We start from the raw sequence: 19,537 nt of genomic DNA on the forward strand, positions 1-19,537 counted from the left end.
TGACAGAGTGAGTGATTATTCCTATTAATCAGTTCCAACGTTTAGTCCTGAGGCTCAAATAAATGAAACTTTTTTTGAACCCTTCATCGTAATATTGTTGCCTGGATAGGAATATTGGAACAGGAGTAGGCCATTCAGCACCTCAAGCCTGTTCCGCCATTCAATTAGATCCTGGCTGAGCTGTATCTCAACTCCATCTACTTGCCTTGGTTCCATATCCCTTAATCCCTAACAAATATCTATCAATCTCAGTTTTGAAATTTCCAATTGACCTTGCTTCAACAGCCTTTTGGGGGAGAGAGTTCCAGGTTTCCACTACCTTTTGTGTGATTAATGTGCTTCCTGACATCACTCCTAGCTCTAATTTTAAGGTTATGCCCCCTTGTTCTGGACTCTCCCAGCAGAGGAAATGGCTTCTTTCTATTTACCTGATCAAATCCTTTAATCATCTTAAGCACCTCAATTAGCTAATCCCTTAATCTTCTATACACAGGGGAATGCAAACTGTCCTCATAATTTACCCCTTTTAGCCCCGGTATCATTCTGCTGAATTTTGCTGCACCCTCTCCAAGGCCAATATGTCCTTCCTGAAGTGCGGTGCCCAGAACTGAACGCAATTCCCCAGATGCAGTCTAACTGGAGCTTTATACAACTGTAGCATATCATCCACCCCTTTGTATTTCAGCCCTCTTGAGATAAAGGCTAACATTCTATTAGCCTTTTTAATTATATTTTGCACCTGTCCACTAGCTTTTCATGGACCCCTAAATCTCTCTGCTCTTCCACAGTTCCTAACTTCTCACCATGTAGAAAATACTCTGATCTATCTTTTTTCAGTCCAAAGTAGATGACCTCACATTTCCCCATGTTGAACTCCATCTGCAACTGTTTTGCCCACACTTAATCTATTAATGACCCTTTGAAACTTTCTGCTCCCATCTACACTACTTACTGTGAGATAGAAACTCATAAGCCTTGACTCCTGAAGATTGTTTGCTGAAAACCATACAAAAATGTGATACATAAGAACATAAGACGTAGGAGCAGGAGTAGGTCATTTGGCCCCTCGAGCCTGCTCCGTCATTCAATAAGATCATGGCTGATCTGATCTTGGCCTCAACTCCACTTCCCTGCTTGCTCCCCATAACCCTTGACTCCTTTACCATTCAAAAATCTGTCTATCTCCACCTTAAATATATTCAATGACTCCGCCTCCACAGCTCTCTGGGGAAGAGAATTCCAAAGATTCACGACCCTCTGAGAGAAGAAATTCCTCCTCATTTCCGTTTTAAATGGGTGCCCCCTTATTCTGAAATTATGCCCACTAGTTCTAGATTTCCCCACGAGGGGAAACATCCTCTCTGCATCTACCCAGTCAAGCCCCTTCAGAATCTTATATGTTTCAATAAAATCCTCTCTCATTCTTCTAAACTCCAATGAGTATAGGCCCAACCTGCTCAACCTTTCTTCATAAGACAACCCCTTCATCTCCGGAATCAACCTCGTGAACTTTCTCTGAACCACCTCTAATGCAAGTATATCCCTCCTTAAATAAGGAGACCAAAACTGTACGCAGTACTCCAGGTGTGGTCTCACCAACGCCCTGTACAGTTGTAACAGGACTTCCCTACTTTTATACTCCATTCCCTTTGCAATAAAGGCCAACACTCCATTTGCTTTCCTAATTACTCGCTGTGCCTGCATGCTAACTTTTTGTGATTCATGTACAAGGACCCCCAGATCCCTCTGTACCTCAGCATTTTGTAATCTCTCCCCATTTAAATAATAATTAACTTTTTTTACTTTTCCTACCAAAGTGGATAACCTCGCATTTTCCCACATTATACTCCATCTGCCAGATTCCTGCCCACTCACTTAACCTATCTATAACCCTTTGGAGATTCTTTGCGTCCTCCACACAATTTGCTTTCCCACCTATCTTTGTATCATCTGCAAATTTGGCTACATTACACTCGGTCCCTTCATCCAAGTCATTAATATAGATTGTAAATAGTTGAGGCCCCAGCACTTATCCCTGTGGCATGCCACTAGTTACAGTTTGCCAACCTGAAAATGACCCATTTATCCTGACTCTCTGTTTTCTGTTAGTTAGCCAATCCTCTATCCATACTAATATATTACCCCCAATCCCGTGAGCTCTTATCTTGTGCAGTAACCTTTTATGTGGCACCTTATCGAATGTCTTCTGGAAATCCAAATACACGACATCTACTGGTTCCCCTTTATCCACCCTGCTCGTTACATCCTCAAAGAATGTTTGTGGGTGTAATATAAATCAATAATTATGATTTTTATTGGAAACAACAAAAAAACAAAATCATCTAGTCTTGGGTGAGAAATACACAGTGCAAGTCTTTTGTGTTGTACTGATGCAATTTTTAGTTTTAGTTGTTCTCAGGACGGGGGAAACACTGGTAAGACTGCATTTATTGCCCGTGCCTAGTTACCCTGAGAAGGTGGTGGTAGGCCTCCTCTTTGAACTGCTGTAGTCCTTGTGCTATTGGTGCTCCCATCAAGATGTTAGGTAGGAAATTCCAGGCTTTTGATCCAGCAATGATGAAGGCACACTTTGCACCCTCTGTAAACTTGAGCTCATCCAAACGTCTGCTGCCTGTATCCTAACACGTACCAAGTCCCATTCACCCATCACACCTGCTTACTGACCGACATTGGTAATGCCTCAATTTTAAAATTCTCATCCTTGTTTTCAAATTTCTCTGAGATCTCTGCGCTCCTCCAGTTCTGGCCTCTTGCACATCCTCGATTATAATCGCTCCACCATTGGCCGCTGTGCCTTCAGCTACCTAGGCCCTAAGCTCTGGAATTCCCTCCCTAAAGCTCTCTACTTCTCTACCTCTCTCCTTTAAGACGCTTCATAAAACTTACCTCTTTGACCAAACTTTTGGTCACTTGTCCTAATATCTCCTTATGTGGCTCGGTGTAAAATTTTGTTTTCTAACGCTCCTGTGAAGCGCCTTGGGACGTTTTACTACATGAAAGGCGCTATATAAATGCAAGTTGTTGTTATTGTTGTTGAGAGCCGCCGGAACTGTGGGAGTTGGGAAATTGGGACTCAGGAGGTAGAAGATTGGGACGGGGGTGGGGGAGGTCGGGAGATAGGGACTGCGTGGGGTGGGGGCATCGGGAGATTGGGGTCAGGAGATTGGTACTGGTGGGGGTCGAGAGATTGGGACTGGCGGGATCGGGAGATTGGGACTGGTGGGGCCGGGAGATTGGGACTGGTGGGGATCGGGAGATTGGGACTGGTGGGGATCGGGAGATTGGGATTGGTGGGGTTGGGAGATTGGGACTGGTGGGTTTGGGAGATTGGGACTGATGGGGAGTGGGAGACTGGGACTGGCGGGGTCAGGAGATTGGGACTGGTGGGAATCGGGAGATTGGGACTGGCTGGGGTTGGGAAATTGGGACTGATGGGGATCGGGAGATTGGGACTGGCGGGTTTGGGAGATTGGGACTGATGGGGATCGGGAGATTGGGACTGGCGGGTTTGGGAGATTGGGACTGGCGAGTTTGGGAGATTGGGACTGGTGGGGATCGGGAGATTGGGACTGGCGGGGATTGGGAAATTGGGACTGGTGGGGATCGGGAGATTGGGACTGGTGGGGATCGGGAGATTGGGACTGACGGGGATCGGGAGATTGGGACTGATGGGGATTGGGACTGGCGGGGATCGGGAGATTGGGACTGGCGAGTTTGGGAGATTGGGACTGGCGGGGTCGGGAGATTGGGACTGGCGGGTTTGGGAGATTGGGACTGGCGAGTTTGGGAGATTGGGACTGGCGGGGTCGGGAGGTTGGGACTGGCGGGTTTGGGAGATTGGGACTGGCGGGGATCGGGAGATTGGGACTGGCGGGGATCGGGAGATTGGGACTGGCGGGGTCGGGAGATTGGGACTGGCGAGTTTGGGAGATTGGGACTGGCGAGTTTGGGAGATTGGGACTGGCGGGGATTGGGAAATTGGGACTGGTGGTGATCGGGAGATTGGGACTGGTGGGGATCGGGAAATTGGGACTGGCGGGGTCGGGAGATTGGGACTGGCGGGATCGGGAGATTGGGACTGGTGGGGATCGGGAGATTGGGACTGATGGGGATCGGGAGATTGGGACTGGCAGGGATCGGGAGATTGGGACTGATGGGGATTGGGACTGGCGGGGATCGGGAGATTGGGACTGGCGAGTTTGGGAGATTGGGACTGGCGGGGTCGGGAGATTGGGACTGGCGGGTTTGGGAGATTGGGACTGGCGGGGATCGGGAGATTGGGACTGGCGGGGATCGGGAGATTGGGACTGGCGGGTTTGGGAGATTGGGACTGGTGGGGATCGGGAGATTGGGACTGGTGGGGATCGGGAGATTGGGACTGGCGGGTTTGGGAGATTGGGACTGATGGGGATCGGGAGATTGGGACTGGCGGGTTTGGGAGATTGGGACTGGCGGGGATCGGGAGATTGGGACTGGCGGGTTTGGGAGATTGGGACTGGCGGGTTTGGGAGATTGGGACTGGCGGGGATCGGGAGATTGGGACTGGCGGGGATTGGGAAATTGGGACTGGTGGTGATCGGGAGATTGGGACTGGCGGGGTCGGGAGATTGGGACTGATGGGGATCGGGAGATTGGGACTGATGGGGATCGGGAGATTGGGACTGGTGGGGATCGGGAAATTGGGACTGGTGGTGATCGGGAGATTGGGACTGGTGGGGATCGGGAAATTGGGACTGGCGGGTTTGGGAGATTGGGACTGGTGTGGATCGGGAGATTGGGACTGATGGGGTCGGGAGATTGGGACTGGCGGGGTCGGGAGATTGGGACTGATGGGGTCGGGAGATTGGGACTGGTGGGGATCGGGAGATTGGGACTGATGGGGTCGGGAGATTGGGACTGGTGGGGATCGGGAGATTGGGACTGATGGGGATCGGGAGATTGGGACTGGTGGTGATCGGGAGATTGGGACTGGTGGGGATCGGGAAATTGGGACTGGTGGTGATCGGGAGATTGGGACTGGCGGGTTTGGGAGATTGGGACTGGTGGGGATCGGGAGATTGGGACTGATGGGGTCGGGAGATTGGGACTCACTGGGGTGGATGGGACATTGCAACTTGGAAGAGAGAGAGGGAGATTGCGATTGGTTCCGGGGGGAGGGGGTCGGGTGATTTGGACTGCGACTGCGGGGTAGCGAGAGATTGGGACTGGCATTGGGGGGGATTGGGATACCGGGGCCTAGAGGTTCGTCTCGGGTGGTGGCACAAGACGGTCGGTATCGGATCGGCCGCCCATTACACGCAGCGCCGGATATTCAGTTATATTGACTGCAAGGGAAGTGAATATCAGGCGCTGCGTGTAACGGGCGGCCGATCCGATACCGACCGCTTTGCACTGCCGCCCGAGACAAATTTCTAGACTGGGACTGGGACTGCGGGGGATCCGGAGAATGAGACTGGGACTGGGCGATCGGGAGATTGGGACTGGGACTGGGTGATCAGGAGATTGGGACTGGAGGGGTGTGGAGATCGGGACTGGAACTTGGGGTGGGCGGTTGGGAGATAGGGACTCAGGGCAAGGGGGAGAGAGGAACACTGGGGACAGGCTTGGGTGGGGAGGGGAGAAGAGAGGAATGGGGTGGCATGGTTGGGCATGTTTTTGCAGAGCATTTCCTGCAGAGCCAGGAGCAGCGGCAGCAACATGGTGAGGGGGAGTGGTAAGTCCGACATCACGGGGCAGGGTCGGACATCGTGGGGGAATCGGACAATGGGGGGGCGGACATGAGTTGGGGGGGGTGTCGGAGAATGGAACTGGGACTGAGGGGTGGGGGTTGAGGGACTGGGACTGCGGTGGGTTTCGGAGAATGGGACTGGGAGTGGGAGATTGGGACTGGAACTCGGGGGGTGGTTGGGCGATTGGGAATCAGAGCAGGAGAAGAAAATTGGGGACAGGCTGGAGTGGGGAGGGGAGAAGAGTGGAATGGGGTGGGCGTGTTTTGCAGAGCATTTCCAGGAGCATCGGCAGCAACGTTGTGATAGGGAGCGGTAAGTCTGACATCACGGGGCAGGGTCGGACATCGTTGGGGTCGAACATTGAGGGGTCAGACATCACGGGGGGTCAGATATTGTCGGGGGGTTGGGTGAATTGGACATTGTAGGAGGGTTGGCCCTCCGACATCACGGGGAACCTCCGAGGGTTGGCGGGCAGGGGGGCGGAGTGGGGGTCGCCTGACTGCGGGGTCTGATGGAGGTAAGCTTGTTGGGCCTAAGGGAAGCAGTCCTGCTCCTCCTGGCCCACAAGCAGTGCAATAAAGGCATTTACCTCATGAATCTGCCCCTTCTTGCCTCCTTTTACCTGCAGGGATTCCAGAGGTTAAAAGTGAATATCCAGTTAAAATGTCTCCTTAAAAGATTTTAGTGACCAACCCGTCTCATGAGAGTGGGTTGGCTGACCCCCGACCCGCCTCCATTAATACTGGTAGTGGTGTGAGTTGGAGGCTGGTTGGGGCTGGGTTTGAGAATATTACAATTTTTACCTTTCCATCTGCCCCCAAACCATCCGTCCTTGGGGGTGAAAATTTCCCCCAGCTCTTTCCTGTTGAGAACACTTGATGAGATTATTAAAAATTGGAAAGGTTTTTCTAAAGCATTTGGAACCAATCAGATTTGCTTTTCATTTATAATTACCTAACTGTTATATATAATCATAAAATCTTTCTGCCCCTATTAATTTAGTTTCTTGCAAAGAAATGCAAAGGTTAATAAACAGCAGAGATATTAATTTATACTGACCCACATTTTGTTCAATATTAATGTCCTAGATGCAGAAATAAGTAGCTTTTTTCATTACAACTGAATGTCTGATACCAACCGTTCATGCAGACAGCATTCTCTCTGGCAAAATACTATACTGCAGGATATCACAGTCAAATTGAGAAATCACTTCTAACAAAAACAGTTACACAAGTATGGACTTTTAGAGTTCAAGAATCTTACAGTGATGGAACCTTTATAACAACATACTGTACGTAATTCATTTCTATTTCAGATCTTTTTTTTATTCGCTTATGGGATCTGGGCATCGCCGGCAAGGCCAGCATTTATTGCCCATCCCTAGTTGCCCTTGAGAAGGTGGTGGTGAGCCGCCTTCTTGAACCGCTGCAGTCCGTGTGGTGAAGGTACTCCCACAATGCTGTTAGGTAGGGAGTTCCAGGATTTTGACCCAGCGACAATGAAGGATCGGCGATATACTTCTAAGTCAGGATGGTGTGTGACTTGGAGGGGAACTTGGAAGTGGTGGTATTCCCATGCACCTGCTGCCCTTGTCCTTCTAGGTGGAAGAGGTCGCGGGTTTGGGAGGTGCTGCCGAAGAAGCCTTGGCGAGTTGCTGCAGTGCACCTTGTAGATGGTACACACTGCAGACACAGTATGCCAGTGGTGGAGGGAGTGAATGTTTAAGGTGGTGGATGGGTTGCCAATCAAACGGGCTGCTTTGTCCTGGATGGTGTCGAGCTTCTTGAGTGTTGTTGGAGCTGCACTCATCCAGGCAAGTGGAGAGTATTCCATCACACTCCTTACTTGTGTCTTGTAGATGGTGGAAAGGCTTTGGGGAGTCAGGAGGTGAGACACTCGCCGCAGAATACCCAGCCTCTGACCTGCTCTTGATGCCACAGTATTTATGTGGCTGGTCCAGTTAAGTTTCTGGTCAACGGTGACCCCCAGGATGTTGATGGTGGGGGATTTGGCGATATGATGCCATGAATTTTAAGGGGAGTTGGTTAGACTCTCGCTTGTTGGAGATAGTCAATCCCTGGCACTTCTGTGGCACGAATGATACCTGCCACTTATCAGCCCAAGCCTGAACGTCATCCAGGTCTTGTTGTATGCGGGCATGGACTGGTTCATTGTCTGAGGAGTTGTGAATGGCGCTGAACACTGTGCAGTCATCAGCGAACAACCCCATTTCTGACCTTATGTTGGAAGGAATTTCATTGATGAAGCAGCTGATGATGGTTGGGCCTAGGACACTGCCCTGAGGAACTCCTGCAGCGATGTCCTGGGGTTGTGATGATTGACCTTCAATCACCACAACCATCTTCCTTTGTGCTAGGTATGACTCCAGCCAGTGGAGCATTTGTCCCCCTGATTCCCATTGACTTCAGTTTTACTAGGGCTCCTTGATGCCACATGTTCAAATGCTGCCTTGATGTCAAGGGCAGTCACTCTCACCTCACCTCTGGAATTCAGCTCCTTTGTCCATGTTTGGAACAAGGCTGTAATGAGGTCGGGAGCTGAGTGGTCTTGGCAGAACCCAAACTGAGCATCAGTGAGCAGGTTATTGGTGAGTAAGTGCCGCTTGATAGCACTGTTGATGACACCTTCCATCACTTTGCTGATGATTGAGAGTAAACGGATTGGGCGGTAATTGGCCGGATTGGATTTGTCCTTCTTTTTGTGGACAGGACATACCTGGGCAGTTTTCCACATTGTCGGATAAACGCCAGTGTTGTAGCTGTACTGGAACAGCTTGGCTAGAGGCGCGTCTAGTTCTGGAGCACAAGTCTTCAGCACGATAGCCGGGATGTTGTCGGGGCCCATAGCCTTTGCTGTATCCAGTGTGCTCAGCCATTTCTCGATATCATGTGGAGTGAATCGAATTGGCTGAAGACTGACTTCTGTGATGGTGGAGACCTCGGGAGTAGGCCGATATGGATCTGTGTTTATAATAATCATCAGATAAATTCAAATGTCAATTTGAAACATTAGAACATTTTATAGGTAAAGGTGCACTCTCTGTTCCTGATGGGTCAGTAGATAAATGTATTAGCGGAGTATTAGATAGAATTTACAGCACAGTAACAGGCCATTTGGCCCAACAGGTCCATGCCAGTGTTTATGCTCCACTCAAACCTCCTACCATCATACTTCATCTAAACCTATTAGTATATCCTTATACCCCTTGCTCCCTCATGTAGTTATCTAGCTTCACCTTAAATCCATCTATGCTATTTACCTCAACTACTCCATGTGATAGCAAATTTCCTCTTATTATACATTAGGAAGACCGAAGTCATTGTCTTTGGTCCCCACCACAAACTCCGTTCCCTAGCCACTGACGCCATCCCTCGACCTGGCAGCTGTCTGAAGCTGACCAGACCATTCGCAACCTTGGTGTCATATTTGACCCCGAGTTGAGCTGCTGACCCTATATCCCCTTCATCACAAAGTCTTCCGCCTCCGTAATATCATCTCTCTCCACCCCTGCCTCAACCCAGCTGCTGCTTACACCCTCATCCGCGCTGTTGATACCTCTAGACTTGACTATTCCAAAGCTCTGCTGGCCGACCTCCCATCTTCCACCCTCCATAAACTTGAGCTCATCCAAACCTCTGCTGCCCGTGTCCTAACTTGCACCAAGTCCCGTTCCCCCATCGCACCTGTGCTTGCTGATCTACATTGACTCACGGTCCACCAAACAGTGCGATTTTATCATTCTCATCCTTGTGTTCAAATCTTTCCATAGCCTTGCCCCTCCCTACATCCTCCAGCCCTACAAACCCTCCAAGAACTCTGCAGTCTTCTGACCTCTTGTGCATCTGTCACTTCCTTCACTTCACCATTGGCGGCCATGCCTTCACCAATCTCAGACCAAAGCTCTGGAATTCCCTCCCTAAATCTCTTCATCTCTCCACCTCTAGCTCCTCCTTTAAGACAATCCTTAAAACCTTCTCTTTGACCAAACTTTTAGTCATGTCCTGATAGCTCTTTCTTTGGCTCTGTGTCAATTTTTTGTCTGAATACGCTCCTGCGAAGCTCCTTGGGACGTTTTACTATGTTAAAGGCGCTATATAAATGTAAGTTGTTGTTGTGAATGTGCACATGTCATACTGTGTGTTTTGTGTAGATGCTCACATTTTGTACTGTACATTTTAATCCCTACTGTGAAGTGTTTTGGGATGTTTTTCTCCGTTAAGGGCACTATGTAAGAGATGAGAGAAGCCGGAACTCTTTTCATTGAACAAAGTAGACTACGAGAAGATCTGATAGATGTGTTCAACATTATGAGGAGCTTTGATAAGGTAAATCAGAAAATATCTATTTCCACTGGTAATTAGCTGACATAAATTTAAGATCATCACCAACAGAACAAAGGGAGAACTTATTGTTCATTAGTTTTATTATGAACTAAAAATTAAACAGATTACATGATAAAATTATTTATTTTTCTTTGAAACTGTCATGGTGTAGGAACTGGGGTCCCTAGCCGAAGAATTGAGATCGACTCAGAAAATCAAAATCAATAAAATTTAATGAACAAACGAAGCTGTACAGGAAACTGTAGGATACAATGCAAATAGGTCTGGTCTGCTTGAAAGCCTCTCTGGAACTGCTAGAAGGTTCCGAGCTCAACTGCTAGCAGGTTCCGAGCTCAACTGCTGGCAGGTTCTGAGCTCAACTGCTAGAAGGTTCCGAGCTCTACTGCTAGAAGGTTCCGAGCTCTGACGTCATGATGTCATCACGTTCTTCCCGTCGTTGAGAGATCACGTGACGGACGGCATGACGTCATCACGCGGAGTACAGGAAAGAAGCCCTAGTACAGTTAACATATACATTAAAGGTGCAGCCCCCAGCTGTACTACATTGCTGTAAAAGGAATTATATACAATTGTCCGTAATCCTCTGGTGGTTCCGCCACATGCGCCCCCCCAGAATTGCTTTTAACAGAGAAGGTAAGGCGAGAAGCGGGTCTGACGAGTCTGTTCGACCGACTGCAATACCCCGGCAGCTGGAACGGAGCACTAGAAGATGAACTGGCCGTTGGCTGTGGTTGGGATGATGCCGCAGGCGGAGGAGAAGAAGAGGCCGGCTGTGGTCGACCCGGGGAGGCGGGCACTGGTGACTCGGCGGATGACTGTGGCTGTACTGGACCGGCAATCGACGGTGGACGACCACGACGAGGCGGCTGAGCGGTGACGACTGGTTCGCTCAGATCCAGATGCGCCGGTTTCAACCAGTCGATGGGGATGTGGTTAGGCTTACCGCCGACGTCGACTGTGAAGGACTTGTCACCTGACGAGATGACGCGGAACGGACCTGTGTAAGGTGGTTTGAGCGGGTTTTTGCGAGCATCCTGCCGAATGAACACGTATTCTGCGCTCTTAAGATCCACCGGGACATGGGAGTGCTGCAGGTCATGATGCGACGTAGGCACTGGGATGAAATTCCTAGCCGCTTCCTGGTGGCTGACGAGCTGCTGAGCTGGGGACCAGGGTTCCATGTGAGGGGGAAGAAAATCGCCAGGCACTCTGAGTGGTTGGCCGTAAACCAGCTCTGCTGAAGAAGAATGCAGGTCGTCCTTAGGCGCCGTGCGAAGACCTAGCAGCACCCAAGGGAGCCTGTCCACCCAACTAGGCCCACGGAGACTAGCACGCAGTGCGGCTTTAAGGGACCTGTGGAATCTTTCACACAGACCGTTCACCTGTGGATGGTAGGCGGTGGTATGATGAAGCTTGGTGCCCAAACCTTGAGCTACGGCGTTCCAAAGCTCAGAGGTAAATTGAGGCCCCCGGTCGGAGGAGATGTCAGCCGATACCCCGAACCGATCTACCCACGACGAGATGAAGGCTCTGGAGACGTCTGCCGCTGTGGCGGCAACCAAAGGAATTGCCTCTGGCCACCTGGTGGTACGGTCTACCATGGTGAGGAGGTGAGTGTACCCGCGAGAGGAAGGGAGAGGACCAACCAGGTCTACATGCACATGGTTGAATCGATGCTCCAGAACCGGAAAAGTGGCGACTGGGGCCTTAACATGGCGTTGTATCTTGGACTTCTGGCAACTCACATAGGTATTGGTCCAGTCATGGACGTCGAGATGCATGCCCTTCCAGATGAATTTCTTTGCCATGAGTCGTTGTGACGCTCTCATGCCAGGGTGTGACAACCCGTGGATAGTGTCGAAAATTCTCCTGCGCCATTTGACTGGAACGATTGGACGTGGGACGCCCATCGAGATGTCACACAGGAGTGTGGTCCCTGCGGCCTGGAAACTGACATCAGCCACTTGTAAGCTGGAAGGTGCGGTCCGGTATGCCTGCACTTCAGGGTCTGCCTTCTGTTCTTTTGCCAAACCAACATAGTCAACTCCTAGGTGTACTGTGTGGAGCTGGGCGCGGGAGGGACAATCCACCACCAGGTTGTCTTTGCCCGAGACATGTTGTATGTCGGTTGTAAATTCAGATATGTACGTAAGATGATGTCGTTGCCGTGCCGACCATGGTTCCGCTGTCTTCGCCATCGCAAAAGTAAGTGGCTTGTGGTCTACAAAAGCCGTGAATGGGCGTCCTTCCAGTAAGAAGCGAAAATGGCGGATGGCCAAAAACAATGCCAACAACTCCCTATCAAAAGTACTATACTTGCGTTCGTTCTTCCGCAATTGGCGGCTGAAGAAAGCCAGTGGTTGCCACGTGCCGTCGACCCACTGCTCCTGTACTGCCCCGATGGCATAATCAGATGCGTCGGTGGTAAGGGCAATGGTTGCGCCCGGAAGGGGATGTGCCAACATGGTCGCAGCAGCCAAAGCGTTCTTAGTGTCGAGGAAAACCTGGTCCATCTGGGGTGTCCAATCGATCGGGTCTTTGCCCGATTTACCTCTGAGGGCCTCGTACAAAGGTTGCATCAACAATGCCGCCTTGGGGACGAACCGATGATAAAAATGGACCATTCCCAGAAATTCCTGGAGGGTCCTGACGGTCTGAGGAAGAGGGAACGAGGTGACTGCTTCCACCTTCGTGGCCAGCGGGACGGTGCCTTCTGAGGTGATTCTGTGTCCCAGGAAATCAATGCTGTGCAACCCAAACTGGCACTTGGCTGGGTTGATAATAAGGCCATGTTGGCTGAGATGAGAAAAAAGGGTACGCAAGTGCATAATGTGTTCTTTCGTGCTGTTACTGACAATAAGGATGTCGTCTAGGTAGATGAAGATGAACGGCAGATCACACAACATGGAATCCATGAGACGTTGGAAGGCTTGTGCTGCATTCTTCAGCCCAAACGGCATACGAAGGAACTCAAAGAGCCCGAAAGGTGTGATGACGGCAGTTTTGGGGACATCCTGAGGATGCACGGGCACTTGATGATAGCCTCGGACGAGGTCTACTTTGGAAAAGATGGAATTCCCTGCCAGATGGGCCGAAAAATCCTGAATGTAAGGAATTGGGTACCGATCCGGTGTGGTAGCCTCATTCAGGCGTCTGTAGTCGCCGCATGGTCGCCATCTGCTGCCCGGCTTAGGAACAATGTGTAATGGCGAGGACCAAGGACTATTCAAACGTCGAATAATACCCAGGTGTTCCATTGTATGGAACTCCGCCTTGGCGGCTGCGAGTTTACCAGGTTCCAGCCTTCGAGCTCTCACATAAACGGGGGATCCTGTCGTGGTAATGTGGTGCGCCACACCGTGCCTCGCGACTGAAGAAGAAAATGTGGGCCTGGTGAGCTCAGGGAACTCACTGAGAAGACGAGAGAACTCATTTGGAGATGGGACTGCACAGGCAACTGACCAAGACATCGCGGTGCTTCGGTGGCAGGGGACTGAGTGAAAAGTGGAGGCACTGATTAGCCAGCAGTGTCAGACGTTGACGAGAAACCCGCTTGCGCAGAAGAAATCTGCCCCCAGGATGGCCTGTGAGACTTTTGCCGTGATGAACTCCCAAACAAAACGTTGGCCGCCAAAACTCAACTGGACCCTACGCTTTCCGAATGTGTGAATGGCCGCACCATTGGCTGCCTCGAGGGGGGGACCTTGACCGCTGGATTGAAGATCTAGCTTTGACACTGGTAGGATACTGCACTGGGAGCCAGTATCACAGAGAAAACGTCGCCCTGACAGGGAGTCTGTAATGTATAGGAGTTTCCCTGCGGACCCGACGGCCATCGCAACTCCGGTGCATCCCTTAGGCCTTATTGATCTGCTCAGAAACCGCTGGTTTGAGGTAGGTTTTTTTTTGGTGAGAAACTGCAGGGCGGACGGTAATTTCTGGCCTTCACGCCGAAACGAGCGTGGTATGCACACCAGCCTGCAGGAGGAGGAGTCGGATTCACTCTTGTGGGGGATGGGCACCTCGTGGCTGCACAACATGGTTGTGTGCAGGAGCATATTTTATCCGCCTCTGCAGCGAGTTCAGCATAGTTTTGGCGCCTTGTGGCTGCACAAGATTGTTGTGAGACCGTGAATATTTTATCCGCTTCCACGGCGAGTTCAGCACAATCCGTGATCGCTGAATTGACCAAGGCCGTCGGTACTGGCTCTGGTAGTTGACAGAGAAACAGCTCGCGGAACAGAAAACATTGTGATTCCGAGCCCAAAAGCATGAGCATTTGGCTCATGAGCTCTGAGGGTTTTGAGTCCCCGAGGCCGGGCATGGAGATAAGTCTGCGAGCGCGTTCCGACTTGGACAGACCGAAAATCTGCAGTAAACGTGCTTTTAAAGCTTCGTACTTGCCATCGTTCGGTGGACTCTCGAGGAGGCTGACGACCCGCGAGGCCGTGGCGCTGTCGAGGGCGGAGACCACGTAATAATAACGGGTCGAATCCGCTGCTACTCCCCGGATTGCAAATTGGGCTTCTGCCTGGAAAAACCATGCGGCCGGTTGTTGCTCCCAAAATTGCGGCAGTTTGAGGGTGACGGCGTTCGTGTCCATGACGTAACTTCAACGAAAATTATTCGAAGAAATCGGGGTCACCAATGTAGGAACTGGGGTTCCTAGCCGAAGAATTGAGATTGACCCAGAAAATCAAAAACAATAAAATTTAATGAACAAATGAAGCTGTACCGGAAACTGTAGGATACAATACAAATAGGTCTGGTCTGTTTGAAAGCCTCTCTGGAACTGCTAGAAGGTTCCGAGCTCAACTGCTAGCAGGTTCCGAGCTCAACTGCTAGCAGGTTCCGAGCTCTGCTGCTAGAAGGTTCCGAGCTCTGACGTCATGACGTCATCACGTTCTTCCCGCCGTTGAGAGATCACGTGATGTACGGCATGACGTCATCACGCGGAGTACAGGAAAGAAGCCCTAGTACAGTTAACAGATACATTAAAGGTGCAGCCCCCAGCTGTACTACATTGCTGTAAAAGGAATTATATACAATTGTCTGTAATCCTCTGGTGGTTCTGCCACAATGGCATGTTTACTTTGATGCATTCAGATATGAAGACTAATAAGTTGAAATGTAAGGTTTGGTTGGGATTGGGAGAGTGGAGCACAATTTAATTTTGTTACAATGCCTTGGGGGCCAATACATTTTTAATACAGGCCGGATGGAGTGAAAGTCTCTGGCTGCTGGCTATACGTCAAGGTCCTGTATCTGGTGGTTGTGAGTTCACACCGCAAAACTGCTCACCTTTTGACTCTAATGTTAACTAAATTAGCAGACTCAGAGAAATCATAAGAATAGCTGATGCGAATAAGTGGGGGAAATGTTGCATTTCCCCAGCAATAAAAAGTCTCAACATTGGATGACCCTCGTGCTTTTTGGTTTATTCTTTATCAATAAGCAGCGATGGATGTTTGGCAGTCAGATGCACTTCTCATGTGGCTGTGTTGAGAACTGGCTGACAAGAGTTGCCTTGATGGATGGACCCAGTTCTGCCGCAAGGAGGCTTCCATTGCCTGGGTTTTCATAAATACTCCAGGAACACACAAACCAAAAAAAATATAAGGGTTTATTTGGTAAACATTAGTCGGTAATCCCTGGTCCGGGCACGGTTTATTTTTAAAGAGCTCTTGCTGCCCTGCCAGCTAGACACATGCGTATTTACTCCGGGATCTCCCCCGCCCACCTCACCCCTCCCTTTGCAAAGCGTTGACATCAGCGAGGAGGTGGACCCCAGCGGGCAGCAGCAGCATGGAGTGAGAGCGGAGCATTGACAGAGAGAGGAGAGGAGCCGCAGACAGCCAGCACAACCATGGAGCTGAAGATATCGCCGGCAGCTTCTCTGGATAGCAAGAGAGCGCTGAAAAGCTACGGGGCAGTGGAGGAGACGGAGTGGAGCAGGCTGGCGGCGGGCAAAGGCAAGTACTCAGGAGTCTGCGCTGGGATCTGCCCGGTCAAAGCTTCCCACTAGCATTTCGGTTGAAGCGTTGCTCACAGCTGTGCATTGGTGTAGAAAGATTGCAGGAAATAGACTCGATACAACACATTGGATGTGGCAGCAGGCTGCGATGGCTGTGTACAAAGAATGCGTGTTTTTGAGTGTTCCAGGAGCCTTTTATCGGTTGGCATCTCTGCGCTGCTCCATGCACAAGCCACCGGCAATGTTTGATCGCACCCGCCGCCCGGACCTGGTTCCCAGGGATAGTTACATTGGGGAAAAAATATACAGATTACAGTCCAGGTCTATCCATGCAACGAACAAAGCGTGGGAATGGGGAGTCTTCGGGATAGCTTTTCTCGAGTAGCAAAATGGGCCTTTAAGAAACAAACATTATCTTAGATGCAAATTTGAAATGGTTTTATTGCAATGTAAAAATGCAATTAAAATGCATTTATTTTAATGGGTTATTTTTTGCAACAACAACGTCTTCTGAGTACACGCCCAATGCTTGGTTTAGCCAAAATGTTTGAATTATTTGTGCCGGCTCTTTATTCATACACACAGATACATTCAAACTATAATAATGACAATAAAAACACTATACGAAGATTGCTAAATGCTCTCTTGCATAAACTACAATTGGGGAAATACGGTTTAGGTATGGAGGTCGGCTGATTACGAGTACATACACACAGTGGGAATCCCCCAAGATAGGTGTTTCAAAGCGGAATAGAAATACAATATTTATTGCATTTAAAATGAAATTAAAAAAAACACAAAAAAATACTGGAACTACACCGCGGGTCCCCCAGCATCTGTAAAAAGAAAACACAGGTTAATGTTTCAGGTTTATTTATTTTGACTGCTCCTAAGAACGAAATATGTTCATGTAAGCATGGAAACTGAATTTATACACACAAAAATTCTAATTGTGGAAACATACAAATGACTTTCCAATATCTTAATCACATAATGTAATAATAAATCGGCCAAAGCAATCAGCAGGGTTGAATGAGGAGGAAGCATATTTGAGTCAACAAATATTAACCATTTAAAATGTTGGCAGGCTTCATGAATAACCCATCTGCACAGTAGAATCCCTGAAGGGAATGGTGTGACCTGCAGCACCATGTACAACACACACACAAAACAAAATATGGAACATATTATTATTCAGTGAAGATGTGCAGTTTTAAATATTCATAGAACAATAACACAGGACTTTACTTTAAGGCTACTGGTTTGTATTTAGTAGAACAATGAATTACTATGCATACAATCAAACATTGCACATTTAAAATGGCCAGCTCGAATAATTCCAGATCCTTTTGGAACAGTGGACTGTAGTAAGGAAATACCTGATAACTCGAGAAGAGATCATTTCACATTTGCCCATTGTGTTTATTTATTATGTTAAATGGAATACTGTGTAAGTTTTAATTTTTCAGCCGTGGTTATGTTTTGCATTGCTTACACATGTTACTGTGTGATTGAGAGTTCTACATTAGGTGTTACCAGGCAACTGATTCCTTTGTAACTTTCTCAAAAATCCATCAGAATAAAATTAAGTGTAAAACCTAAAATATAGATTGCAGTAGATCTCTGATAATGTTTTATATTTGCCTAAGATAATTTTATTTACATGTCCCTAGCTATACAGTTCGATTACAATTTTTTTAAAATGTAGCTTTTAAAAGCAGATGTTTCTCATTATTTAGTTCCTTTAAATAGGCTACAGTGTTAGACAATGCTGAATATTGTGACTGGCAGTGATCAATTGTGTTGTACAATCACTCTGGAACAAATGAAAAATTCTAGTTAAGTATTATTTTGGAAAATGATGTGAAAATGTTTCCACACACCTTGTAGGTTTAATATAGTTTTATCTCAGATGAAAAGCCCCTTTTAATATTTTGATTATCAAATGCACATTTTGCTATCTGAATATTTGAACAGGGGACATTCTCAATACCTAAATAAAATTCAATAATCTTTCACGAAACATTTTTAATGTAAATAAGTTGTATATTTATATATAATTGACAACAAATATTCAGTAACATAGCCAAAGAATATACTTATATCATCTGTTTAAATCATTACATGGCTATAGTGTCAGCCATGGCTCAGTGGGTAGCACACTCGCCTCTGAGTCAGAAAATAGTGGGCTCATAGTCCCACTCCCAAGACTTGAGTACAAAAATCTAAGTTAATACACCAGGGGAGTGCTGCACTGTCAGAGGTGCTGTCTTTCAGACGTTAAACCAAGGCCCTGTCTGCTCTCGCAGGTGGATGTAAAAGGTTCCATGTGACTGCACTTCAAAAGTACTCCATTTTCTGTAAAGCACTTTCAGATGTCCTGAGGTGGTTAAATCATTATTATGCTCAACACTGATAACATTTCTGATTCATCTCCAGCAGTGATAATATATATAAGCAAAACTGGAATGTTGTAGAGAGCCACCTTGTGATTTTAATTTTGTGTTTTGAGTCATGTCTATCTTCTGAAGAATTGTTTTCATTGTTCCTAATATGGTCATCAACTTACATTAGGAGCTTCTGATTTATGCTGCCCAGTAAGAAACCATAGTGGATCACAGTACAGAATCATGTGATGAGTCAGGCAAAGTACCATTATTACTACAAAAAGTAGCTGAATGGTCACTTCCAGTACAGCTGTTAAGAAAATATGTTTTCCTGCCTAGATCCTGAACACACAGCTTGCTGTGGAGAAACATATATGTGAGGTACACACTTCTTACTAAGTCAACACTCACCCTTATCCTAATGCATTCATACCAACTAACAACACACAAGGAGGCCACTTGGCATTGCCACCCCACTCAATCATAGTCTCCCTCTAAAGGTGTAACCCATCCATTCCTTACACTCATTCCATCACTTTCACTCAACCTTCTCTTTTCCTTCTTGGAGAGGGGGAGAACTGGCGGTGGCCCTCCATCATTTGCAAACCTTACAACAGCAGAGGACGCTGCTTTAGAAATATCTGGAGTCGCCGAGCAGCTGGAGGTGGGAGATGGAGAGAGGGGGTCATTTCAGCAATCTGGTGACAGAATTACATATCACCAGTGTTCCAGCACTCTTCCAGCCACCATGTCAAGCTCGCGGCTGGCTGATCGGAGATAAGGGCTATCCGCTCTCCACCTGGCACATGACTCCCCTCCGCAACCCCAACACTCCTGCCCAGCACTCATATAATGACAGCCATGCTGCGACCAGGAATGTCATTGAGCAGACCATCGGGGTACTCAAGTGATGGTTCCGCTGCCTTGACCACTCGGGAGGCGCCCTCCAGTACTTGGCTGAGCGGGTATTCCATTTCGTGGTGGTCTGCTGCATGCTCCACAATTGGCCGTCATGAGGGCCCAGCCCTTGCCACCAGGGATTGCGGGACCACCTCAGGAGGA

The 19,537-nt window shown here is 48.5% G+C and overlaps 1 protein-coding gene across 2 annotated transcripts in view; it reads left to right on the plus strand.

Moving 5' to 3' along the window:
- The window catches only part of mpv17l (MPV17 mitochondrial membrane protein like), a 163,168-nt gene that overhangs the window by 44,267 nt on the left and 99,364 nt on the right, over positions 1 to 19,537 (plus strand). The window contains exon 1 of one of the 2 annotated variants that reach the window (XM_086000788.1): positions 15,713 to 16,086. The exons of the other annotated variant lie outside the window; for it this stretch is intronic. Coding sequence (XP_085856914.1) covers positions 15,981 to 16,086 — 106 coding nt within the window. The 5' untranslated portion in view covers positions 15,713 to 15,980. Of the gene's footprint in view, positions 1 to 15,712; positions 16,087 to 19,537 lie in introns of those variants that run through there. 2 annotated transcript variants of the gene reach the window in all.

This window comes from Somniosus microcephalus, chromosome 11 (assembly GCF_052327205.1).
Source record: "Somniosus microcephalus isolate GS21.2 chromosome 11, FLI_Smic_1.0, whole genome shotgun sequence".
Taxonomy (NCBI): Eukaryota; Metazoa; Chordata; class Chondrichthyes; order Squaliformes; family Somniosidae; genus Somniosus; species Somniosus microcephalus.